This window comes from Aethina tumida, chromosome 5, assembly GCF_024364675.1.
Source record: "Aethina tumida isolate Nest 87 chromosome 5, icAetTumi1.1, whole genome shotgun sequence".
NCBI lineage: Eukaryota > Metazoa > Arthropoda > Insecta > Coleoptera > Nitidulidae > Aethina > Aethina tumida.
Genome location: NC_065439.1, coordinates 17,366,719 through 17,393,511, shown reverse-complemented (window position 1 = coordinate 17,393,511; position 26,793 = coordinate 17,366,719). Strand labels below are relative to the sequence as shown.

The 26,793-nt window shown below is 30.6% G+C and overlaps 1 protein-coding gene across 10 annotated transcripts in view; it reads left to right on the top strand.

The window, feature by feature from the left end:
- The window catches only part of LOC109601946 (phosphatase and actin regulator 3), a 132,857-nt gene that overhangs the window by 79,853 nt on the left and 26,211 nt on the right, over positions 1-26,793 (top strand). For 6 of the 10 annotated variants that reach the window (XM_049968158.1, XM_049968161.1, XM_049968162.1 and 3 more), the window contains 5 exons: positions 3,416-3,577; positions 3,841-3,942; positions 9,496-9,759; positions 24,361-24,411; positions 24,571-24,621. In XM_049968158.1, coding sequence (XP_049824115.1) covers positions 3,416-3,577; positions 3,841-3,942; positions 9,496-9,759; positions 24,361-24,411; positions 24,571-24,621 — 630 coding nt within the window. Of the gene's footprint in view, positions 1-3,415; positions 3,578-3,840; positions 3,943-9,495; positions 9,760-15,788; positions 15,840-15,998; positions 16,050-24,360; positions 24,412-24,570; positions 24,622-26,793 lie in introns of all 10 variants that reach the window. The other 4 variants (XM_049968163.1, XM_049968160.1, XM_049968157.1 and 1 more) reach the window with 3 other exon arrangements.

Genomic DNA, 26,793 nt, shown 5'->3' with positions numbered 1-26,793 from the left:
CTTCACTTCAACTTGTGACAACACTCACTGTCACTTTCATCTCATTTCTTAAAAGCGTTTCATATTCAAGGATGCCATCGCACTCGAGGTAATTAAACGCGAATACTTTTAATTTCGTTGCGACGAAAGGAACAGTATTTCGGAAAACGTTTCCGCACCAAAATAGCTGCGTATCGATTGCAGTGATAACGTCTCCTAATGGACATGCCGCAAGGGTTGACAGTTTCAGTTTTGTCCCGAAACAATAACCGGTCGCCTTGACGACCCATCTAGCCGGAACTTATTAGTCCGGAACCGTTTCCCGCGACGGATCCCGCTTCATCTGCGTCCAGACGACGGGAACACAGAACAGTAAAAGTCAATATTCAAAACAGCAGGAACCCACTCCGTCAACGCGTTTCGTGCCAAGATGGAACAGTTTCCGGCGGACGAAATGTTAATCGAAAGCAAAGCAACCCTCCGGAGATAATCCGTGTTTCCCATCTTGCGTTCCGGGTAATCGATAGTTCTGTATTAAATTACGGGGGCACATGCTTATTAGCGCACACGTTATACGGGTTAATGGCAATATTGAGTCGACTGTTTTTGCATCCCTGCGGCAACGTGCTCTGGTTTATTCGACTCAACAATTAACCAAGAAGTACACGCAATTAAGCACAATTTTAATTGTGTTGTCTTTTTGTGCTGGACTGTTAAATTGTTAGCAAAATTATTATTGTGGACGTGGTAAAATTTCGTGTTGCACGAGTACCTTGACATGGTCTATTAATTGTGGATCAAATTATAAGATGTGGGATGCGATATTTGTCATGAGATGACGCAAGAATGTATTTCTATTTAATTAAATCCCTTGTAACTGATTTTAAATTATAGACTGTTCGTATATAGTTTGAAAACTTTTGTTGTTAGCAGGAAAATTTAATAATATTTCTTAAAATTAACTAGTTATTATTCTAACAGGTACAGGTGTATTTCTATATTTTTTTATGTCGAAGTCAATTTAATATAAACTATCTGAAAACTATTTAAATTTGAAGGTTTTTTGATTATTTAATTTAAAAGCTTTTTTATAAATCAACCAGTTTAAAAAAAAATATCTTTTAAGATACCATATTTTTTATGTGAACGTCAATTTTTCTTTAAAAAAATGTTTTTGTTGATTTAAACATCTTACATATTGAAATTCTTAACTGTTTAGTCTGAAAACTCTTCTTGCTTATTTAATTTGATGAAATGATGAGACCGATAATTGAGCAATTAAATTTCTTACAGTTTTCAATTCTTTATTATTGAAAACTTTTCTATATTATAATATACAACTAAAAAAAACTTTTAATATACTTAATTATTTTACATTCTTTATCTGAAAGTCAGTTTAACACATTTTTTCCTCTCGTACCAGAAAAAAGACTAATTAGTATATTTCTCTTTAATTTAATTAATTATTGATTTCAATTCTTTATTATTTAGTGTGAAAGCTTGTGTAATAATTGTTAAAAAATGTTTGGTTTAATACACTTCAGTTTTTATGTTTTAACTACAAAATATTTTCATACTTTTTTTGAAAATCAATATAACATTGTTCTTTCCTTCGTTTCAGGAAAAGATCTTACAGTTTTCAATTCTTGATTAGTTTTTCTTTATTATAATTTAATATTACAACTAAACTAAAAATAATGTTTTAATACACGTTATACTTTTTTATATTCTTATTATATGTTTTAAGTTAATTAGCATAGTTTTTGCCCTCGTTTCAAAATAATGACAATTGATTATTTAATTTTTTAAAAGATACTTAAACTAAAAAATGTAATACTAAATTTTTAATATTTTTTGAGAAAAAATTAATTTATTTGAGATAGTTTAATCTTGTTTCTGAAATAACTTTTTCATATAAATTCTTTACATATTTCAATTCTTAATTACTAAGCTTGAAAGCATTTTTTTATTATAAAAAACTAGTTTGAAATTAATGTTTAATAATTCTTAAACTAAAAATTTTTGTATTTTTATGTGGAAATCAATTAATTTAATAGTTTTCTTGGTATTATAATAAAGTAGTATTAATATGTTTTATTAGATCCAACTCTTTACGGATATTTTAATATAAATTAATTAAAATAATCGTACTAATATTAAAGGAGCTTTTCATTTTAGCAATAAATTTTGTAAAAATTTCAAAATTGTCAATAATAAGTTGTTCATTTGCTTTAGAATATAAAAATTTATTTAAAAAGTAGATTTTAAATTATAAAATAAATATTTAACAATTATTATTAGTACTATTAAACATTTATTTTACTAAAATAAGCATATATGAATACCTAAAATCAATTTTGTATTAATATAAAATTATGGAATTTTTATAAAAGTTTCACAATTGTCCATAATGAATTTATTTGTTTTAAAACAAGATAATCTATATAAAAAGTAAACCTTAAATAAGAACACAGATGTTTAACATACTTTGTTAATTTTATTGTAAATATGAGAATTTAATTATTATATTGACATTAAATAGGAAAATGATTTGTTTAAAAACAAGAGAAACTATTTAAAAGATAAACTAAATAAAAAAATAAGCGAACAAATTAATTTATTTTACATTGTTTTATCTCGTTTCTGAAATAACTTTTTCAAATAAATTCTTTACATATTTAAATTCTTAATTACTAAACTTGAAAGCATTTTTTTATTATAAAAAACTAGTTTGAAATTAATGTTTACTAATTCTTAAACTAGAAATATTTTTTATTTTTCTGTGTAAATGTGTGTAAATCAATTAATTTAATTAGATTTTTTTCTCATTTCAAAAAACTTAATCTTAGTATAATTTCAATTCAATTCTTAATTAATTATTTTGAAAGATTTTCTTTATTATAATAAACTAGTATTAATATGTTTTGTTATATCCAATTCTTTACGGATATTTTAATAATTAATTAAAATAATCGTATTAATATTAAAGGAGCTTTTCTTTTTAGCAATAAATTCTAAATTAAATATATTTTTACTAAAATAAATTAGTTAATACAATATATTTAAAGACAATTTTTTATTTTATTATATGAACGTTATTTAATTAAATTTCTCACAGAGTCGTACATTTTTATTTAATAAAATTCCTTATTTAAATTCTCTATTATTTAGCTTGATAGTTTTTATTCTTATTTAAGTAATTTAAATATTCTTTGTATCAGACATAAATTCTTAATTATTTATTTATTTGTGAAAAATAAAATTACAATAAATAGCTTTTTATTTAATTATTTAATTGCCTATATCTATTTTTATATATGTAATTAATTATAGTCATGTAAATATCAATTTTATAATGTTTTTCCTTTTGTGCACTATGCCTCTTTATGTTTTTATGTACATAAACATCATTTTAACAGTTTTTTTCTTGTTTCAGCAAAGAAACAGAATGGATCGGCGTTCAGGACGAATAGCCTCGGCAGCGGCACGAGGACACCGCCCCTAGAAAGAAAAAGTAGATTTTCGTTAGGAAAACTATTGAAGCCATGGAAGTGGAAACGAAAAAAGAAGTCGGATAAATTAGAAGCGGTTTCTAGAAGTGAGTGTCCCATTTAGTCGTCTCGCTAATGTGCAATTAAACTTTTTTATTGTCGCGCCCAATTACTGCGCTAATTATAATTACGAAAAGGTTAACTCAATTTTAATTGGTAATTGGCCCAGAAACCGACGAATTGCATCACTTCCTTCCAAAACTATTTCAAATTTATGACTCATTAATAATAATAATAATAGTTATTATAAACCTATAATCAACCAGTAACGACTAAATTAATTAATTAATAACTCTTTAATTTGTTACAGCGTTAGAAAGAAAAATATCAGTCCGAGCCAACAGGGAAGAATTGATATCGAAGGGGATATTACTACCAGAGAGCCCTCTCTCGCCACCAAAATCCGAGCCAGGTGAGTCGGTTGCAGATTCCTGTAAAAATTGCGTGCGCAGCTTTCTGCAAAACGATTTGCGCCCTCCGTTGGTCGGCTACCCCAAGTTCAACCCTCCGATTTCTGTTATATCCTCGTATGGATTTTCTTCGAGCGATGCATTCCACACAACAAAGCACCATTTTAATAATTTAATGTTTACGTTACATGCAGCTTATGGAATATATCGGACCGCTTTTGTGGCACCATATCGATTGGCTTTGTTGTGCGATATATTTATAGCGTTTGTTTTTGGGGCACAGTTTCCACAAGAACGTAAACGTAGATAATTAATTCACGTTAAGTAAATGAGTTGCTCTTGGTTTTGTTGTTTAGTAAATCGTTTGGTTAGTTGATGAAGTTATAGGCCACTAACTTTGTTGTTAATTTGAATTTGCTACCTCACGACCGTAATTTATTAAGGTCTTGATTAAATTTACTTGCGCATTCGCCATTTTTAACCATTTGAGGCCTGTATTAAATTGTATTTACGTGCTGAAAATATTTTTTATCGGATATATAGTATCAGGTAAATTGAATCTGCAGAAGCTTCGGTCTGGGTTTTTTCTTTCCTTTTTACTAGACCGTTGTCCAATATCATGGTATATTAAATAAGGAGATGTCATGACAATCCTTATTGAATTTTTATCGTTAATATCAAAACGTTGAATGGGGTTAAAAGATTCTGAAATATACCCAATGTTGTAAAATAAATTAGCAAATTTTGATGTTATAGAATATTTACAAAGAAATAAATTTTTAAAAAATTAACAAAATTGATCACTGAACAATGAATAATCATTTTGTGGTATAAAATTTACCTATTTTATTTCGTTATTCTGTGATGCTTTTATTTTCACATAAATGAAAAATGCTAAAAAATAATATTTTACAAACCTATTTTTTTAAAAATACTTTGAAATATTTTTGTAGTAAAAAATTTAAACATAAAATGTTAAAACTACTTTAATTTTGAGCTTTGAAATTGTTAAATTTATTATTTTTCAATATTTTAAAATAATAAATGAAAAATGGATAGAAAACAATATTTTGAATATGATTCTGATTAACATTTGTGATTATTAAATGTGGTTGTTTTTATTTTATAAGTACTTACAATTGAATATTTAAAAATTTTTGGTGTTGTAGAATATATTTAATTTATTAATTATGTTATTATTATTTTATGTTTTAAATATTATTAAAAATGCATAAAAAAATAATATTTTTAATTGGCTCAATAATTTAGCCTTAATTTAATTTTCTTCAATTTCATCTTTTTGGAATTCATTTATTCTTTTGTTTTGACTTACATTTATTTATTTACTTATTTTTGTATTTTTAATTTAATTTTCTTTAAACGACATCATTTGAGAATTTTTTTCTTTGTCTCAAATCTATTTTTTGCCAATTTTTCAAAATAGTACTTACAACTAAATATTTAAAAATTTTATTATATTGCAGAATATATTAAACTTTTTATTATATTATATTTAAAAAAATATATATAAATAATAATTTAGCCTTAATTTATTTTTCAGAATTTATATTATTTAGGACTTAAACTATTTTTATTTCCTTAATTCTTTAAAATTAATGAATAGAGTAGAATGTATTTAATTTTTTATTATTTTATGTTGTAAAAATAAATAAAAATGCAAAAAAAAAAATATTTTTAATTAGGTCAGTAATTTAGTCTTAATTTAGTTTTTTTTTTCATGACATGATAATTCATTAAAATTAATGATTATTATTGATATTGTAAAATATATTTTTTATTATTTTATATTTTATAAATAAACAAAAAATGCATACAAAACCAAAATATTTTAAATTGGTTTAATATAATATTTTTAGAATTCCTTTAATATCAAATATAAAATATTTTTTCAATTATAGTATATATGATGATTAAGAATAATTTTGGTTTATTAAAATTGATTATTTAGTTTTAGTTTTAGTTATTTTAAAACATAAAATATTTAAAAATATATTTATTACATATAAATCATCATAAATTCGAATAAAATACTACTACATATATAAAATTCAATAAATTAATGTAATTAAATTTAATTTTGTTCCGATGCATAATTAAAATTTTGAATGCATTTTATGTGCTTTTAATATATTCATTTATACAAAATGATTTATCTTCGACAAACTCCACAACAAAATCTGTTTACCAATACATTAATTAAATTAATTTAATACATTTCAATTAAATTCCCATATAAAATTTAATCAATTTCACTCGACAATAATTTAAATTGTGGCCATTAAAAATTAAATTCACCACAAAATAGTCACAATTTGGAACGGCCCTTTGAACTTGACCGTTTTTATTGATCTTCATACGAGTTATAAAACAGGACGAATCGAAGGAGTCACACATTCCAGCATCCATTGTCCCTTGCCGTTCTCCCCCCGTTTTGTCTAACATTAAAACCGTTCTTCCACACATTCTCTGCCGAACGAATCGATTACATTTCAAGCACTTTGTAATACCGTCCAGCATCCGCGCTTTTGTCGGGCATGTTCTATATTTACACCGTCCAGTTGAAAGTTCCCCGTCCAATAAAGTTCCGATTAAAACTCGTTCGGAAATGAAATTTGTTCGGATCCGACGGTTTATGGCGACGTGAAAAACAATATATATGCGGTTTTAGCGTCACGGAAATTGTACACGTTTTAAGATGTAAATTAACTGTTAATGAGTTCGGTTTATTTGTTTTTCTTGTTGCGGTGAAAAATAACATTGAATAAAGAACCGTTTTGGGAGACCATTTAAAAGAGTTATGACGCTTTTTAAATGAAAAATATCTCTGGGCAACGTTAATTAAAAATAAAAACGGGTTGATGCTAAAATGGATCGTAATAATTACGTAATTTTCGTGCTTTCAATGAACGAATTTGTTCTGTGGCCGCGGAACATGGGTGTATTGAATAAATAAACCATCGAAGGTAGTACACGACCTGTCCTAAGTTTTGTAATTTTAAATAACGTCACGCAACCCGAAATGGAATATTGATTTCTTGGAAATGAAATACGACCTACCGTAAAGTCGGGCTGGCAGAAAGTTTCCCCGTGTTCTGCACGGTAATCCGAAGAATTCATTTACGACGCCCTTTTGTTTTACGAGATTGAATCGTAATCAAATCTATTAAAGCAGAGTGTATAAAAATATTAGGTACCGGAAAAAGTGATTCACGTTTTTAATATTCGACTTTACAATAACGTAACTTCCTTTAAAATAACTTATTCAACAAAATAATCACCATTAACAGTTTTTTGCCAACTTGATTTCAAGAGAAAGCAATCTTCTGTGAACCAAAAAAAGTTCAATTTTTTTTGACCTCCATTTCAATATTAAACCATTTATTATATAAAAATTTCATCAACAATCTCCTCGTTTCTCTATGAATTGTTTCCACCCTTATTGACATTCTCAAAATCAGTCAACGAATAAATTCTTGCCGTGATATCTGTGTCTATCTTTATAGTATTTTACACTACTTTATAGTATTTCTTCCCGTGTAGTGTATACTATTTTTCTTACTACCTCGGCTACGCCTCGGACAGTATGACGCGCAGGACAGGGATCTCAAACTTTTTTCCCGTGTAGTGTATACTATTTTTCTTACTACCTCGGTCGAAAGTACGTATTTTGCTCCCCGGTTCCACGACAGAATACTATTTTCTGTCGCGGAACCGGGGAGCAAAATACGTACTTTCCACCGAGGTAGTAAGAAAAAGAAATTTCAAACCACTCTGTTACAGAACCACATCCATGTTTTGCTTACGATATCACTGACCACGACTCATCTGTGAACAAATATTAAATGGACCAGAAAGTAATGTCGCTTTTCTACATTAAATTCAAAGAAATAAATCGTTAAAAAATCAATTGGTTCTTGAATAAAATATCTCGCGATGGCATTTTGGTCATAACCAAATTTTTTGCCACTAAGAAAATGTTGTAGGAATTGGAATAAATAGAAATATGAGGATGCAATATATGCAATAATAAATAGCCACTGCCTTTTGCGTTTTGGACCCATTTTTCGTATTCAGTAATCAAACGATCAACAATGCTCCATGTTTAGGTGACGCAAGGTGTTGAAAACATCTTATGGCACTAATACCTAATTTCATGCAGCTTTCTTCTGATGCTAGACTTACAGTGATTTAGTATAACTGTACGAAACCTGAATGTAGGGAATATACCATTTTTTCTAGCAGAAATATACAGAAAACTCTCTATTCCCCATAACCATTCCAAACGCTCCTTATTACACTTTGTGAAACATTTTAAGGATAAAATCTTCAGAAAAAAATCTTTGGGGCATTTGTCGTGCTAAACAAAACACAAATTAAGAATCACCTAATAAAAGCTATTCAAATAAACAAAATAATATTTTTGAAAATAGTAAATTTACAAGAAATAAATTGTATAGAGTATATATTTAATGCAGTGATAATTTAGGGCTGTAAATATTCAAATAATAAAGACGCACGTGTGATGCGCATTCACCATAATTGTAAATGTCGCATTCACCTCTTTTGAAACATGTTATCTTTTTTATGGAATGAGTTTTAGTTTCAATAAGATTCAATTTTGATGATATGTAAATTAATTGTAGTTAATAATTATCATGACAAATGATCACAAAATCCTTAAAGCTATTGATTTTAGCTTAAAAAACTTAGACTTCTTCAATTTATTTAATAAGGGTAAATAAAGCTAGAAACAGTTTATCTACACATAAGATTTTGGGGCAGTGTGAGTCGATATCCTGTCAGAATAAAAAATTTGGAAGGGCTATGCGTAAGGACCTCAAAGTAAGGAGTAAATATTTAAATTTATGACTTTATTATAATGAACCCCTTTCCATTACGGATCAATTGGGCCCAAGTGCCTTTCCGAGTTTTCAGATTTTATGCACCAAAAGTCCTATAATTAGTTTGTAAGTAAGCGACATTATACCATCGGGAAAACTTCTGGGTTTATTAAATTACGAATAATTTCCTCGTGTTGGGAGTTTACTAACAAAATTTTTACCATTAGTGGTTGGAGAACCATATCGATTTTATGACTGCGCAACTCTTCAGTTTGTTTTTATTGCCCATGTTTATTTTATAAATATTAGTTCATATGAGGATGATTGATGATCGTTGAGGAAACGTGGAATTCTTAGCTATTCCTTTAAGGTTTACTGTTTCTGCCGGAGCTATTTATTGATAATCCAGGGTGGATGTACGTATTTTTATGCCCCAGACAAATCCATACGTTAAATTTTATGATTGCAACCATGTGATGTAAATCAAATTTATTTTATCCAGTAATTATTTTACAAAACCAGGGCCAACAATAATGCCATCCAGTCCCGCGTTCAATCAAATCTCGGTCGAAAATTATGGAAGCAAACGTTCGGCAGCAATCTGTTGCCATGTGCCGCGCCGCCAACTCTAACTTAATTATAAACATCAAATACCGCGTAACTAAATTAAATCTCCAACCTTACTTCTTGCAGGTGATAACATGATGGTGAGCTGCGGCGTGTTCCCGGTGTCGGGGCCGCAACAACAGCAGCAGTTGCCCGGCGGCGGACAGACGCCCCAGGCCCCGCCGCCCGCCTACCCCACGCTGCCGGTGCCGTCGGGTCCCGTAATGGCGTCGAACGCGGGCGGCCACCTCCCGCCCATGAACCACGCGCTGCTTCAACAGCAGCTCCTCCAGAACCCGCACTTCGCACAGGCCAACGCACAGGCGAACGCCAACTCAAACAATCATACCGGTGAGTAGTTTTACGACTTATGGGGGTGACCTCGGGAGAGGGCAGCACTAACACACAACTGCTGATAGGCAACCCACTTCGCCCAGTTGGCAGTGATTCACTGTTGTGCGTTAAAAGCACAATTATTTTACAACAAAGGAGCAGACTCCATTAACGGTCGATTTATTGAAATAAAAAGGCCGGTTTCTTTTTGGCGGAAAATCCACCGCATTGTCTGCCGACATAATATAAAACAATGGCCTGAATTAGCGGTGTGGTGTGTGAAAACGCGGACATCCGGGAAGCTTAATCTGGGCGAGGTTTCATTCGGACAAAAAGGCAATATTTCAGGCGGCGTATAATAAAGCCAAGTGTGTGTTCGGTGGCCATGAAATGAACTCTCAAATTAATTAAAATTTTATTCAAATTGATGTTTTATAATATGAAATAATGTCTGGCGGTTAATATGTATTTTTTCGGTACAAGATCCTTTCTTACACCATGGAAATATTGCATAATTTTATTTGATAAAACGTTTTTCCCCTTTAATTGGAGATAAATTACGATTGAATCCGGACGTGTGACAGCTGTTTCCAATCATGGGTCTTGCAATTTAAAATTGGAGCTTTGTCCGGACAACCTGCAAGACGAGACGGTTCTAATAAATAATAAAATAATAAAAAAAAACGGCGAACAAAGGGAAAAATTGAATCTGTACGTCGCGTTTCGTTAAATAATGCAAAGTTGTTCTGGAAAAACTGTCGACGTAAATCACTGGAACGCTGAAAAGCTGTGCCCGCGGCGATTATGCGACTTCACGTTCACGTTTTTCACGGTCGCTCGAAAACTCCTAACGATGTATTCGAATAAATGGAAGTCCTTGAAGTTTCAACTCACCCAGGATCGAAAATAGTGGACACTCCGACCGCAAATGCGGCTTTTGCTGAACGAGTGCCGGTTTTTATAGAAACTTTAAGTGCAAGCTGCATATACTGGGTCAAATTTCAGTTTAACTGGCAATTAATTCTAAATGTAAGCCCGGCGCTTTTTAGAACGTTTTAAGTTTTAATCGTTTATTAAAGTTTGTAATCGGGGTTTTATAATGTTAGTCGGCTTAATGTGCTGCCATCTCTTAAGGTTTGCGGTAGAACATGCTGTACGATTTAAACTTGCAACGTTCCTATCTCATTTATCACCGAACTTACGCTAATATAAATTGGCTTGATTGTAATTAAAACGAATAGTTCCCAACATCTGTGACAAATCCAAACTTCCGTGTGTCGCAACCCACGTCATTCATTTTTGCCCAATTAATTCGCAAGTGTCCGCGCCATTTTAAAACGGTTTGTACTCCCCAAACGTTCTACCCCACGTAACCAAACACTTACCAAACCGGGCGAGCGTCTCCGGTATAACTTGTCCGCATGATTCTTCGTCGCGATCGAATTACGTTGGCACGTGGGTGCAACCGGAGTCCGAGGCGTCTGCAAGCCCACAAAAAAAAACAAATTTCGACGTTTTCCGGCTCGAAATAAACTTCCGCCAAGTCGCATTCTTAACTGACCCGTCTGTTTTCGTCGCCAGCACCGTATCTGTCGGTTTGCCTGACAAATCGTCGACGTAACTAATCTTGATTGAGCCGTTGGCGTCCGTAAATAATTTATTTTACGGCGTTATCTACATCGGAACCGTTCACATCACTGCCAAATTGCGACTCGATAATTCAACCGGATAAACATACTTTTCTGCCAGCACGGTAATACGGTCCTGTCGACGGCGTTTAATATCCACCCGTGCACATCCGAATGTCGGAATTTTACCGCTGACAATTATAATGAAAGCACAGGGAACTACGTGCGGAATATTAAAGACTGACAGACGTGCATGCGTATGAATGTTTGAAATGATATCATGCACCGTACATAAATGGGTCACTGTTAAAAATATGCCGTTACTCGATGGAAACGACAAAAGTACCGGTCGTTATTTGTTTAATTAGTAATTTGCGTCAGGCAACCATTATTGCATTATGCAAATTAGGTTGCCTAGCTTAGCACATTTAATGTGGCGCCCTCTAACAATACAATCACTCGCTACATACGAAGACAAGGACGTTTGTTATCGATAATTCTAGAGGATCTTCCACAAGTTCATCTCAGAACTCGCAGTTTTTTTTCGGAGAGAAACTACAAGAGTACCTGTCGTGGTCTATTTAAGTAAGGCAACCATTTTGCGTTATGTAAAAGTGGTTGCTCGTGGTAACATATTAAATGTGCTGTCCTCTAACAATTCCATAACTTTCCTTATAAGAGGATTAGATCATCTCGCATTTCCCTACTACCAACTAGTTTAACTAATTTACGTAACCAACGACATAAACGACCGCTTAAAATTTAATAATGCATTTGTATTTTAACTGGGGCAACCATTATTGCATTATGTTAATTTGGTTGCATACGGTAGCGTATTAAATGTGCCGCCCTCTAACAATGCAGGGACTTATCACATAATGGGATATACATACGTTAATTACCGATAATCCGAGATCATTTTCCACGAATCCACCCCAGCTTCTCGCCGACTAATTTACGTGGCCAGTGGAAGCGGATGTGTGAACAGAAGCCACTCCGCAGAATATCATGAATACGGACCAGGCAATTATGGTCTGTGTGTGTGCATTTAATTACGAACGAAATTTCCTATTCGCCATCATAGACTTTATTTATTGCCCGGCAGTTTGATTTATCTATCTCGCAATTTGTATATTTTAATCTGGTGCGCCGTTATCGTAATTAAGATCTCCGGTAATTGTTGGCACAATTAAGGCCGGAACGTGGCTCGTATTTACTTGCTGGACGTTGGGATACTGCAAAAAGTAAAAGCGCATCTCGAATGGCTCGTTCGTCGGTGTAATGGGCAATTTGTCGCGGAGCGCGAGTCAATTAGTTTAATGAGTATTTTTCCGACAGCAACACTTCACTAGATGGTCCTGATTAAAACTCAGCATCAGCTGATGGCTTTCCCTTCACAGTTTATGGAGGCTTAAATTACTATTCCTTGGAAATCTTTGCATGGCAAGCAAAATTATGAGCACGCATCATGAAGAATTTAATTTTTTCTCTATTTTTTATGGAAATTTGTTGCTATGTTTTGTATTGTGTATTTTCCCTATTCGTCTGTCGAATTTTAAAAACCATAATTTGTTCATGTTTTTATATTATAAAATGTAAAAATAAATTGTGACTAGTACAACTAGTAAACTTCATTTACAAATAAAGCTAGTACTAACCGCATTGATATATCTGCAATTGCGGTTGCATAATGATGAAGGGCCTGTAGTGGCGACCTCTGTCATATTTTTGTGTATGTGCAAAATTTACAGGCATTTCAAAATTATTCCGTTCCATTTGCACGTTTGTAAAGGTGCAATCACACATTCTCCTGTAATGAATCATCGGTATAAAACCCAATTTGTACTGAATAAACCCATTTACAAACCCGATCATCCCTAACAAAGAACATCGTACAAATCAAATATTGACAATGCTTAATAGTTCCACACATCGGACTAATCAAAGGTTGGTCGAATAGAACGAGTATTTTTTTGTACAGCCATCGATTCACACGTGCACGACGATTTATCGAGCATGTCAATTTAGTTAATTGCCATTTCACGCTTATTTTATTTCGATTTTAACATAAAAATATATAAATGTATATGAAAAAACTACGATTTGCATAGAAACAGAAATTGTTATGTTTGTATTAATTTGCTCATTGGACCCAGAGTTAATTAGAATATGCGTCATTGATTAAAAAAACAAACAGGCCAGTCATATAAATAAATATTAAATGATTTGAAAATAGAGTTTTAAATATATTGAATAAATATATTAATAACTATTTTATTTTAATATAATTTTTATACATTTGTTGCATCATATTCTAAAAATAATTATCATAATAATATCCATGTTAATTAAAGAATATGGTTATAATAAGCAATAAAATATTGCTTACTATGTAAGTATAATGGGTTGCATATGTTAATTGGCTGAAGGTGTTGTCCTCTCTTGAGAACAATTCGTATTCTCCCATTTCGGTTTATTATGAAACATTCAAGAAACAGTAATTTCAATGCAAGTTGTAATTTCATGATCTTGGTGGATTGAATTATAGATGACTGCTTAATATACCAATAATAACAGTTGATATTTATAATATAATATTAATGGTAATCCATTAAGTTAAAATTGTCATGTACCCCTGTTAATTAAAAAAATGTCATAATAAGCAATTGGATATAAGTATATTGGGTTGCATATGTTAATAGGCTGAAGGTATCGTCCTCTTTTAAGGACAGTCTGCATTTCGAGTAGTTTTCCTCTGGTTTCTATATTTCATGAAACTTTCAAGAAACAGCCATTTAGATTTCGGTGCAGGTTCGAAATTTACGATCGCGGACTAGACGCACATCGTCATTAGTGTCGTCTGCGACCCAGAATACCGCCGCCCCCCGCGTGCCGACACAAAAGGCCGCGAAGCCGGGAACGCGGAACCGATCGTCGGAAATGCACCTCGGTCGCGACGACCCGACAACAACACCTGAGCAACAAATTCGCCGTCGCGATGGACACGGTCAGTTACGAAAGCGACGTTCGGCCGGTGCAGACGTCCGTCCAGTCCCAGCGCTCGCACCGTCCCACCGTCCCGAAAGTTACGCCGCTCGGTGCCGCGAGACGGCGCCCCCGTTCCCGCTCCTCAAACGCTGTCCCGTTCCCATCCACATTGCAGTCCCGATCGAGTGGTGTTCGGCGCCGCGTTCCCTCCGTCACCGGGACACCGCACAGTTTTGGTACCGGTCCCGGCGTCCGAAGTCGCACCGTTGGCCGTCGCAAGCGTCGGGGGGGTGTTGGTGCGGGTGGTGTGCGGCACGCGGCCCCCGATGCCCGTTTAGGGGTGCGTTCGTGTCGGATGGGGCCCTGGCCGTGGCCCCGGATCGAAGGCCCGGCTGTGCTTCGACGGGTCGACCCGTCGATCATCAATGATGGGCTACATCATGGGTTGTACCTGCTTTAAAGGTACGAGCTGCGCTTGTTGGTAACGTACCGGGAATTTACGGTTCCGTTTAGAGTACTGTTTGTACAGGAAGTGGTAAACCTACAACCTTGAATGTGTTTTCATGGTACAACTGAAATCAATCGGAAAACATCAATTATACATTTACGTACCAATTAAGTACCAGACTTCAATTAATTATTTAACAATAATAAAAAATTGTTTATAACTAACATAACTAAAAAAGTGTTATACTGCTATTAATTACTAAAATAGTACATTTGGTAGTTTTGTCTTAATGAAACAAGTTTGTCAATTTGTTATTCATGTTCATTAAATAGAAATTCAAAACACTTACGGAATTAAATTAGTGATAATGACACTAGTTTCTAACAAATTCTATTACAACACGCATTTTTTTTGTGCTTGTATCCTATGTTTTCATAATGTAAAACAACGAATTTAAACAAGCTAAAAATAAAACAACGTATGTTTTTGAATATTGTAATTAATATTATGTACATAATGTAACTTTAATAAGCGGTACCGTCTCCATTCATGCTCAAAAGGAACAAGTAGCGGAAATCTCCATAAATTCAATTTTACATATCTATTAATTTTGTGATTGACAATTGACAAATCGACTAAAACACAGAGTTTTAATCAAATTTTTGGGTTGTTTGAAAATTTCAGTGGCCGTGGCGTCAAATCGAATTTCTTCTATTGTAGCCACGCATTTCGTTGATGGATTTTTGATGTTGCACGACGCCGAAATAACATTACCTGCAGTTTGTAATGTTTGTTTTGACGCCTAATCACTTTGAGCGTTTAACATCGAAATTTTGAAAGCTCATACGTCGTTCTCATTAATCCGGACAGTCGTTTTTCATTACCTGATTAATTCAAATATTAGTTTTTTTTATTCAAATCAGTGTGCACTAACTGATTTATGCGTTGTTGGTTGTTTACTGATTAGTGTTTCAACTATGCAGGTTTAGCGGAAGCTATTATGGACTATTTCGGAAGGTGTACTTGTATGGAAGGTATGATTAAATAAAAACCGTAACGGCGACACCAACGAATGCTGACAACAAATTGGTGATTTATCGTGCAGCAATTTTGCGCATTCTTTGGTGATCGGTCGTTGTTGTTGCCCTCCATCAGCACCTCGTATTAAAGATGTGTTTCTGTCCAATTTTTAGGTGTCCTAGATGCAATAGTTGACCGGGTAGTTGATTTTACTTGTTTTAGAGGTATGATTTATTATGTGTGACCCGAAAAAATGCACCAATTGTCTCTTAACCTTTTGTCATGATTGGTGGAGGATTGTTCTAATTGCACATTGACTGTTTCCTATCCAGGTTGTTACCCTTGCACATCATTACAATAATAAAATCAATTTAAAAAGCGGCACGAAGGTGTTTTATAAAAGTAATGCTGTTTATATACAGTAATAGTTGATATTGAAACTGTTTTTACAACAGTTATTGAGAGTAATTTTCATCGCCGGCGTTTAAATAACGATAATTACGATGCATCTATTACAATTGTAAGAACAACAGTTACATACTTATTAAATAATCAGATTTATTACGCCGAACTAATTCAGTGTTGGCGCACCATTTCAAACGCGAATAGTGCCATTATAACCTGGTCGCCTAATTAGTAATCAAAATTTAATCAGCATGGATTCCTGCATACCAGTTGCATTGCTGTTTGGCAAGAGCTCTCGAAAATACTGTAAAATGACATTTAAACATATGATATGATATGATTATGATTCATAAGAGTTTTTTAAAATTTAATTAAATACAATATTAGATATTTAAATTAACAGAGAAAGACTCAAAAATATTTAGAACTTTATAAAAGTTAGTAATTAAATAACTCAATTTTATTTAATTGAATGTATTATATTTAAATTTGTATTTTAGTTCACAGTATAAGAAATAACAGAGTAATTTAATGAAGCAAATTAAGTTACAAAAAGGTTCACAAAGGAATTTTAAAACTTTACTAAATTTATTAATTAATCAATTTATATTTAAGAAAATTAAGTAAGTAAAAAAACAGGACACAGGTTTTTTAAAACTGTATTAAGTTTAATAATTCATCAGTTTAATTTTATTTAATTGAATTTATTGATCTATTAGATATTTAAATTTGAATTTTAGTACACAAAAAAAAAACATAAAAATAGTAATTTAGTTAAGTAAATTAATTTAAAAAATATTTGATATTTAAATTTATATTTCACATAGAAAGAAACATATTAAACGAGACTCAAAAATATTTAAAACTTTATTAAATCTAATAATTTAATTTAATTTATTGTATTTAAATTTGTATTTTAGTTCACAGAGCAAAGCAAATTAAGTTACAAAAAGACTCACAAAGAAGTTTTAAAACTTTACTAAATTTAATAATTAATCAATTTAATTTTATTTAATTGAATTTATTGACCTATTAAATATTTAAATTTAAAAACTATAATTTAGTGAAGTAAACTAAGCTAAAAAAAGACTCACAAAGGAGTTCTAAAACTTTATTAGACTTAATAATTATTCAATTAAATTTTATTTAATTGAATTTATTAACTTATTAGATGTTTAAGCTTGTGTTTAGTTCACAGGAAAAAAAATTTAAATCAATAGTAATTTAATGAAGTAAAGTGAAAGACTTACAAAAGAGTTTTGAAAGCATTATTAGAATTAATAATTGACATAAAAAAATTAATAAAATAGTAATTTAATGAAGTAAATTAAGTAAAAAAAGGACGATTAACATGTTTTTAAAACTACATTAAACTTAATAATTAATCAATTTAATTTTGTTTAATTGAATTGATTCATTTATTAAATATTGAAATAAATTAAGGCAAAAAAACAAAACTCATAAAAAAAAATGATGTGTGTTATTTAAATTTGTATTTTAGTTCACAAAAGAAGAAACTTAAAAAATAGTAATTCATTCAAATAAATCGAGTAAAAAAACATCGCCACAATTTTGGCTGATGTTAAATGGCAAGGAGGCCTATGACGGAAATTTTGGATATATTTCTCATTAAATTGAACCCGCTACAGATCAGACAAACACGTCTTTTGCTTCCCGTTCGGCCAGAGATAAATCTTTTGTGTGGCCAGACGCACAAGTGTCATCAACCATCGAAGCCCGTTATTGTGTTAAATCCGTCTGAGACCCCCTTAAAATTGTCACTTATCTGCTTTTAAGGCTGAACCCTGTTAGAAACTGGATTTATTACATTTACGAATGTAACGAGATATATATTTTTAAACGTGGTTATTGTTTAATGCCGTTTCTTTGAAATGTACAACACGCACGAGTTTATTATTAGCTGCATTCATTAACTTATTTAAATCGCCTTTATTGGTCGCCCTGTCACTTGACTATTTTCGAACATGCGATTGTAAATTTTGTGGTTGCACAATTTTTTTTTGCAATAATAATTTTCATGCAAATCGTCCGGCGTGACACATAATTTGCAAAGATAACGTGTCAATTTTTTGGTTACAATACGTTTTTTCGTTCCTACGACAAGTTTTGCAACGTTAAAACAGTTATGTCACTTTTTTTTTTTTGAGCAATAGTCGAAAGTTAAATTTCTCCAGACAATAAAAAGTAAATTCATGTCGTTTTCTCTTACCGCACTTGAACATGATTTGTACGTAAGCTCTAAAAATGTTCTCTCAAGCCTTTTTAAACCAATCTGAATCGACGACGACTCCGGTGCAAGTGAATGGACCTTTCAGGCGTGCCCGTTTAAAAAATTATCGTGCAGATTTTAAAGTAAATTCATTAGTCACATCAAAAGACCCCGTCGAAATACATGCGACTGTGACAGGGTAAATCTGCAATCAGACGTGCTTGTTCTGCTTCGCCTTTTTGCCATTTTTTCGGCTTTTGCTTGAATTTTTATTCGGTCCTGACGTGAATTTATAATTCGTTTTCCCGTTTTTCGTGTTTCGCTCCGGAACTTTTGAATATACGTGCACTTACCCGATCGTATCTCATTGTGTGAAGCTTCTTATTAACCGATAATTAATCAATCCGAGCCGGAACAATTGATTTTCGATTGTATCGTGCAAACACTCCGGGCAATCGCCCGTTTTTGATACAGCTCGAACCCGCAATTCGTAGCCAGAATAACTCAATGGAAACTTTAAAGTCGTCCCCTTTTGTAAATTCGCGCAACTTTTAAATGGAAATTTAATGGGAAAATCGATGGAAAACGTCGCACACAGGCGAGATTAATAACCGAAATAAGGGACATAATATTTTCAAACAATTCGGCACAATGCGACGCAGCAGATGGCTGGCAATTTTAGGATGCAGGAATATAGTAAAATGCGTCGTATTATTTATCTCCCTTTTACCGTATCGTGTGTTTTTGTCATGGAAAATATTTTACGCTTGCAGTAAAATTTAAAAACAGTTTATGTCAATGGGTAACGTGTACGCGAACTTCTGTTTCCAGTGGTTGGTCTTAATGGCTGTTTGTCTAGTGTGGAATTACTCAATAGTAAATTACTCTTAATTCCTTAATGTGCTAAATGAATACGGCCTTGAATTATATCAGACGGTCCTCGATAAATAATGCATTTCTGTACGGCCCTTTAATAAAATTAACCTGAATAGAACAACCAATTTATCCCTATCAAAAGTGATTCTTTTAATGTGCAGGACCATTTCCTGAACTCAAATATCCTAAGTAAAAAGCATCCTATGAAAAAATCTTCAATAATAAATAGGGATTTCCATTTAAGATTTCAAAGTTACACACCACTCAGCCTGAAGGAGTATTTTTTATTAGAGTATGTTATATTTGAAAGTTTACTTTACTGTATACAGAAAGAAAAGAATCCTTATCAGTGGTTATTGTCTCGCAAGGAATGTCTGTAAATTAAACGAAAATAGTAGCTTCATGTCAAGATGTTCAACTAATTAACATCCCCATAAACATCATAATTTAACGCTGTCGTAAACGGAATATTCCCTCATCTCGTTTATATATATATGTATTCGATTTACGAGCCGAGTTGTAAACTTGACTATGAAAAGCGGTAGCACAATAAGGCGATACGCAATCAATATTTTGTGCTGTCATGTATAATTGAATGCTGAAGATGGACTAGATTTGTTATAGAGGCTCTAAAATAACCGAGGAAATGAAATATTCACCACGAACAAAATGTGAACGGACGAAACATAAAACCTATTACATTTCAAATCGACCAGTTGTTTGAACATGATTTTATATTTTGATGAAACTGATATTGGCTGTTCCTCGAGCAATTTCTTTAGACGCGTAGTTTTTTCGACTGAAAATAATATTTTTGTTCTCTCTGAAGACGTTTTACTGTGAATATTATTTAAAATTTAAAATGTGTTCAAAACAAAGTGTTGTTTTCTAATATAAAAATATATAAACAATATCATTAAATTGATACTACCCTCATGAAACTTATACGAAATTTTTACATTTTTGAAATAAAGGTTTGTTTTCCAGTATATAAATATATAAACATAATATTATTAAGATAATACTATTTTGATTCAACACAAATATTTTGTTCCTTCAGTAAATTCTTTAAATACGAAATTTTTTCGGCTGAAAATAATTTTTCTGATGACTTGAAGAGATTTTATACTAAATATTATCTGAAGTTTAAAACATATTTAAAACAAAGCGTTGTTTTCTAATATAAAAATATATAAACAATATTATTTATATAATGCTACTCTCATGGAACTTATTCTTTCAGTAAATTCTTCAAATAATCATTCATAATTTTTCTGACCCATTGGAGAGATTTTATGGCAAATATTACCTCAAGTTAAAACATTTTTAAAATAAAGATTTGTTTTCCAGTATATAAATATATAAACATAATATTGTTAAGATAATACTATTTGGATTCAATACAAATATGTTGTTCCTTCAGTAAATTCTTTAAATACGAAATTTTTTCGACTGAAAATAATTTTTCTGACTATGTGAAGAGATTTTATGCTAAATATTATCTGAGGTTTAAAACAAAGCGTTGTTTCTAATATAATAATATATAAACAATATTATTTATATAATACTACTTTCAGTAAATTCTTCAAATAATCATTCATAATTTTTCTGACCCTTTGGAGAGATGTTATTGCAAATATTACCTCAAATTAAAACATTTTTAAAATAAAGGTTTGATTCAACACAAATGTGTTGTTCTTTCAGTAAATTCTTTAAATACGAAATTTTTTCGACTGAAAATAATTTTTCTGACGGCTTGAAGAGATTTTATACTAAATATTATCTGAAGTTTAAAACATATTTAAAACAAAGCGTTGTTTTCTAATATAAAAATATATAAACGATATATGCCATTGTATGTTGTTACTTTAGAAAATTTTTTAAATAAGAAGTTTTTTGGACTCAAAATAATTTTTCTGTCGTCTTAAAGAAATTTTATAGTAAATATTACCTCAAGATTAAAAAATTACCTCAAATATAAAAATATATAAACATATTATTAATGAGATAATACTATTTTGCAACTGAAATATGTTGTTCCTTTAGTAAATTCTTTAAATAAATAAATTCTTATAATAAATATATTATTTACTAGATTTTATAGTAAATATAACTTAAGTTGAATACAACTATTTAAAATAAAGTAGCTTTCGATAATTTCGAGAAATTTTCCAGTAAACATTAACTTAAATTTAAAAAAGAATTTATTAAAAATAATAATCTTTGTTTTTTATATAAAATATATGAGTATAATATAATTAAAATAATACTACTTGGATAGAACTGAAATATATATATTGTTTCATAAGCAATATTTTAAAATTAAAAAAACTTAAATTTATATGAATATGTACGAATTAACACAAACTATTTTAAACCTGAAAATATTGTTTGAAATATATTTCTAACATATGTTAAAATATATAAATATAATACTCAAATTAAATTCTAAGTTGTATTCAAAATAAATAATGTACAAGTTAATAATATGTCCAAAACAACTTGCTTAAAACATTTTGTATATATTTAAACATAAAAATCTTGGTTTTTAGAATATTTCTAATACGAATATTATTTTCAATGTATTTGTAATGAATGATATGATATTAAAATAATACTACTTTGTTCAAACTGAAGTATGTTGTTCATTGAGATTTTCGACTGGAAATAATTTTAGTCGACTTGAGAACATTTTACATTAAATATTATCTGAAGAATAATAACAGTTCTTTAATGGATCTGAAATATGTTGTTCCACGAGCAATTTCTTTAGACACATGTCGTAAACATTACTTCAAGTTTTTAAATTTATATGAAATTAAGTATTTAAAACAATCTGGTCTTTTTTAATAAAGGTTGTATAACTAAACTAATCCAAATTAAATTTTACAACTATATTATTGAAATAATATTCAATTATTCATTTAGAAAAAAAAATGCCCGAACCACAAAACTTCTCGAAACTTCATCGTGCATATTCATGAAGTCCTTTTTAAAACTTCGATTGCCAAACTTCGGCTGTAATGTGCGAAATTAAACCTGGCCGTTTAAATTTCTCCGATTTATACCCGAACCTCTTGAACCAGAACAAAAACCGATAAAGTGCACTTGAGGTGCAATTGTTTATGGCTTAGTTTTGATCAAGTTTTAATTAATTGCATTTTAAATTATGGACCGCGTATGCATCAATAATTATTCGTCCCAAGGATAAAGTGTGCGACAAACACGAGGCGTTGTTTTAATATTGTTAGGCTCACGTAGCAACATATAACAGTTATTTATGCCGGTACGTAATTTTTAATTACGAATGCAAATAACTCCAGTCCGTGCATGTGACTAGCTCAATTTCACAGTTCCGGAAGTGGAGGGTGTCTGAATTGCACAACAGTGAATTAAAGTGGACAATTAGCATTTTGCGACCTCAAGTAAAAACATCCAGTTTCAGTTTGTAAAACTTGCGCAATCTTTATTATTCTAGTCTAGTCGTCGTGTCTAATAATACCGGAAAACTGCATCGGATAAAACCGTTTAAACTCCATCAACAAACTGGGAACAAAACTCGTAAAGTAAACTTCTACGCCGACTTCCAAAACGAATCCGCAGTATTTTACAGGGGTGAAACTCGCCACCCCGCACGCATCTTGTAACACACACACGAAACACGTTCTTAAGTAAATGAACCAAGGTGGTTTTTTTTTTTCTGACGTTATAACCACGTATCGATCGCGGCCAGTTTGTTGTGATGGCATCCACATCGAACGCAACCTCATTATGGGGTCGTGAATGGGATCGCGTGCGTAGCAAGTGCACGTGCATAACGAAACGCAGCCGAAACCGGAGTCTTTGTTTTAAGGTCAGAATCGAATGCACCACCATATGCTTTATCTGGAAATGCAATTTAAAATTGAAAGACTAAAAATAATCATCAGCTACAGATTTTGATGAAAACGAAGTATGCAATTCCAAGAACTATCTTGTTAAACCTTTATTTTCTAAAGCAAAAGGAATTTTCTTGGGGAATCATTTTTGTTTTTAGAGCACAAATCATTTTTTATGCCTTATATTTTACATGATAAATGTATCAAAAACAAGATTTTTTATGTGTACAACACATTGTATCAGAAAATTTATATGAAATATGTTATTTATTTGTTCATATTTAATTTTGATAATACTATATTTATACATTTTACATTAGAAAAACAAGATTTGTGTATTTGATTTAAACAAATTGTTTCATATGTGTTTTTAACTCATACATATTTTACTTTAATCATATTATTTGTATATTTAATTGAAGTATTATTTTTATAATATTAAATTTATATACAATATTTTACATTAGATATTAATTAAAATTAAAGATTTTTTTATCTATACAACATATTGTAAAGAAGTTATATCAAATAATTTTTAATTAGTTCATATTTAATTTTTAGAATATTATATGAGTACTTATACATTTGAAATATGTTAAAAATCAAATTTTTTATGTTCAAAACACTTTCAAATAAACTGATTGTTTTATATGTGTTTTTAACTTGTACATATTTTACTTTAATTCTATTATTTTTAAATTTAATTTAAGTATTATTTTGATAATATTAGTTTTATATATTTTTTATTAGAAATTTATTAAAAATCGAGATTTTTTTATGTGTACAACACATTGTATCAAAAAATTTATATGAAATATGTTTTTTATTTATTCATATTTAATTTTGATAATATTATATTTATACATTTCACATTAGAAATATGTAAAAAAAACAACATTTTTGTGTTTAAAACACTGATTTAAACTAATTGTTTTACCTGCAGTTTGTAATGTTTGTTTTGACGCCTAATCACTTTGAGCGTTTAACATCGAAATTTTGAAAGCTCATACGTCGTTCTCATTAATCCGGACAGTCGTTTTTCATTACCTGATTAATTCAAATATTAGTTTTTTTTATTCAAATCAGTGTGCACTAACTGATTTATGCGTTGTTGGTTGTTTACTGATTAGTGTTTCAACTATGCAGGTTTAGCGGAAGCTATTATGGACTATTTCGGAAGGTGTACTTGTATGGAAGGTATGATTAAATAAAAACCGTAACGGCGACACCAACGAATGCTGACAACAAATTGGTGATTTATCGTGCAGCAATTTTGCGCATTCTTTGGTGATCGGTCGTTGTTGTTGCCCTCCATCAGCACCTCGTATTAAAGATGTGTTTCTGTCCAATTTTTAGGTGTCCTAGATGCAATAGTTGACCGGGTAGTTGATTTTACTTGTTTTAGAGGTATGATTTATTATGTGTGACCCGAAAAAATGCACCAATTGTCTCTTAACCTTTTGTCATGATTGGTGGAGGATTGTTCTAATTGCACATTGACTGTTTCCTATCCAGGTTGTTACCCTTGCACATCATTACAATAATAAAATCAATTTAAAAAGCGGCACGAAGGTGTTTTATAAAAGTAATGCTGTTTATATACAGTAATAGTTGATATTGAAACTGTTTTTACAACAGTTATTGAGAGTAATTTTCATCGCCGGCGTTTAAATAACGATAATTACGATGCATCTATTACAATTGTAAGAACAACAGTTACATACTTATTAAATAATCAGATTTATTACGCCGAACTAATTCAGTGTTGGCGCACCATTTCAAACGCGAATAGTGCCATTATAACCTGGTCGCCTAATTAGTAATCAAAATTTAATCAGCATGGATTCCTGCATACCAGTTGCATTGCTGTTTGGCAAGAGCTCTCGAAAATACTGTAAAATGACATTTAAACATATGATATGATATGATTATGATTCATAAGAGTTTTTTAAAATTTAATTAAATACAATATTAGATATTTAAATTAACAGAGAAAGACTCAAAAATATTTAGAACTTTATAAAAGTTAGTAATTAAATAACTCAATTTTATTTAATTGAATGTATTATATTTAAATTTGTATTTTAGTTCACAGTATAAGAAATAACAGAGTAATTTAATGAAGCAAATTAAGTTACAAAAAGGTTCACAAAGGAATTTTAAAACTTTACTAAATTTATTAATTAATCAATTTATATTTAAGAAAATTAAGTAAGTAAAAAAACAGGACACAGGTTTTTTAAAACTGTATTAAGTTTAATAATTCATCAGTTTAATTTTATTTAATTGAATTTATTGATCTATTAGATATTTAAATTTGAATTTTAGTACACAAAAAAAAAACATAAAAATAGTAATTTAGTTAAGTAAATTAATTTAAAAAATATTTGATATTTAAATTTATATTTCACATAGAAAGAAACATATTAAACGAGACTCAAAAATATTTAAAACTTTATTAAATCTAATAATTTAATTTAATTTATTGTATTTAAATTTGTATTTTAGTTCACAGAGCAAAGCAAATTAAGTTACAAAAAGACTCACAAAGAAGTTTTAAAACTTTACTAAATTTAATAATTAATCAATTTAATTTTATTTAATTGAATTTATTGACCTATTAAATATTTAAATTTAAAAACTATAATTTAGTGAAGTAAACTAAGCTAAAAAAAGACTCACAAAGGAGTTCTAAAACTTTATTAGACTTAATAATTATTCAATTAAATTTTATTTAATTGAATTTATTAACTTATTAGATGTTTAAGCTTGTGTTTAGTTCACAGGAAAAAAAATTTAAATCAATAGTAATTTAATGAAGTAAAGTGAAAGACTTACAAAAGAGTTTTGAAAGCATTATTAGAATTAATAATTGACATAAAAAAATTAATAAAATAGTAATTTAATGAAGTAAATTAAGTAAAAAAAGGACGATTAACATGTTTTTAAAACTACATTAAACTTAATAATTAATCAATTTAATTTTGTTTAATTGAATTGATTCATTTATTAAATATTGAAATAAATTAAGGCAAAAAAACAAAACTCATAAAAAAAAATGATGTGTGTTATTTAAATTTGTATTTTAGTTCACAAAAGAAGAAACTTAAAAAATAGTAATTCATTCAAATAAATCGAGTAAAAAAACATCGCCACAATTTTGGCTGATGTTAAATGGCAAGGAGGCCTATGACGGAAATTTTGGATATATTTCTCATTAAATTGAACCCGCTACAGATCAGACAAACACGTCTTTTGCTTCCCGTTCGGCCAGAGATAAATCTTTTGTGTGGCCAGACGCACAAGTGTCATCAACCATCGAAGCCCGTTATTGTGTTAAATCCGTCTGAGACCCCCTTAAAATTGTCACTTATCTGCTTTTAAGGCTGAACCCTGTTAGAAACTGGATTTATTACATTTACGAATGTAACGAGATATATATTTTTAAACGTGGTTATTGTTTAATGCCGTTTCTTTGAAATGTACAACACGCACGAGTTTATTATTAGCTGCATTCATTAACTTATTTAAATCGCCTTTATTGGTCGCCCTGTCACTTGACTATTTTCGAACATGCGA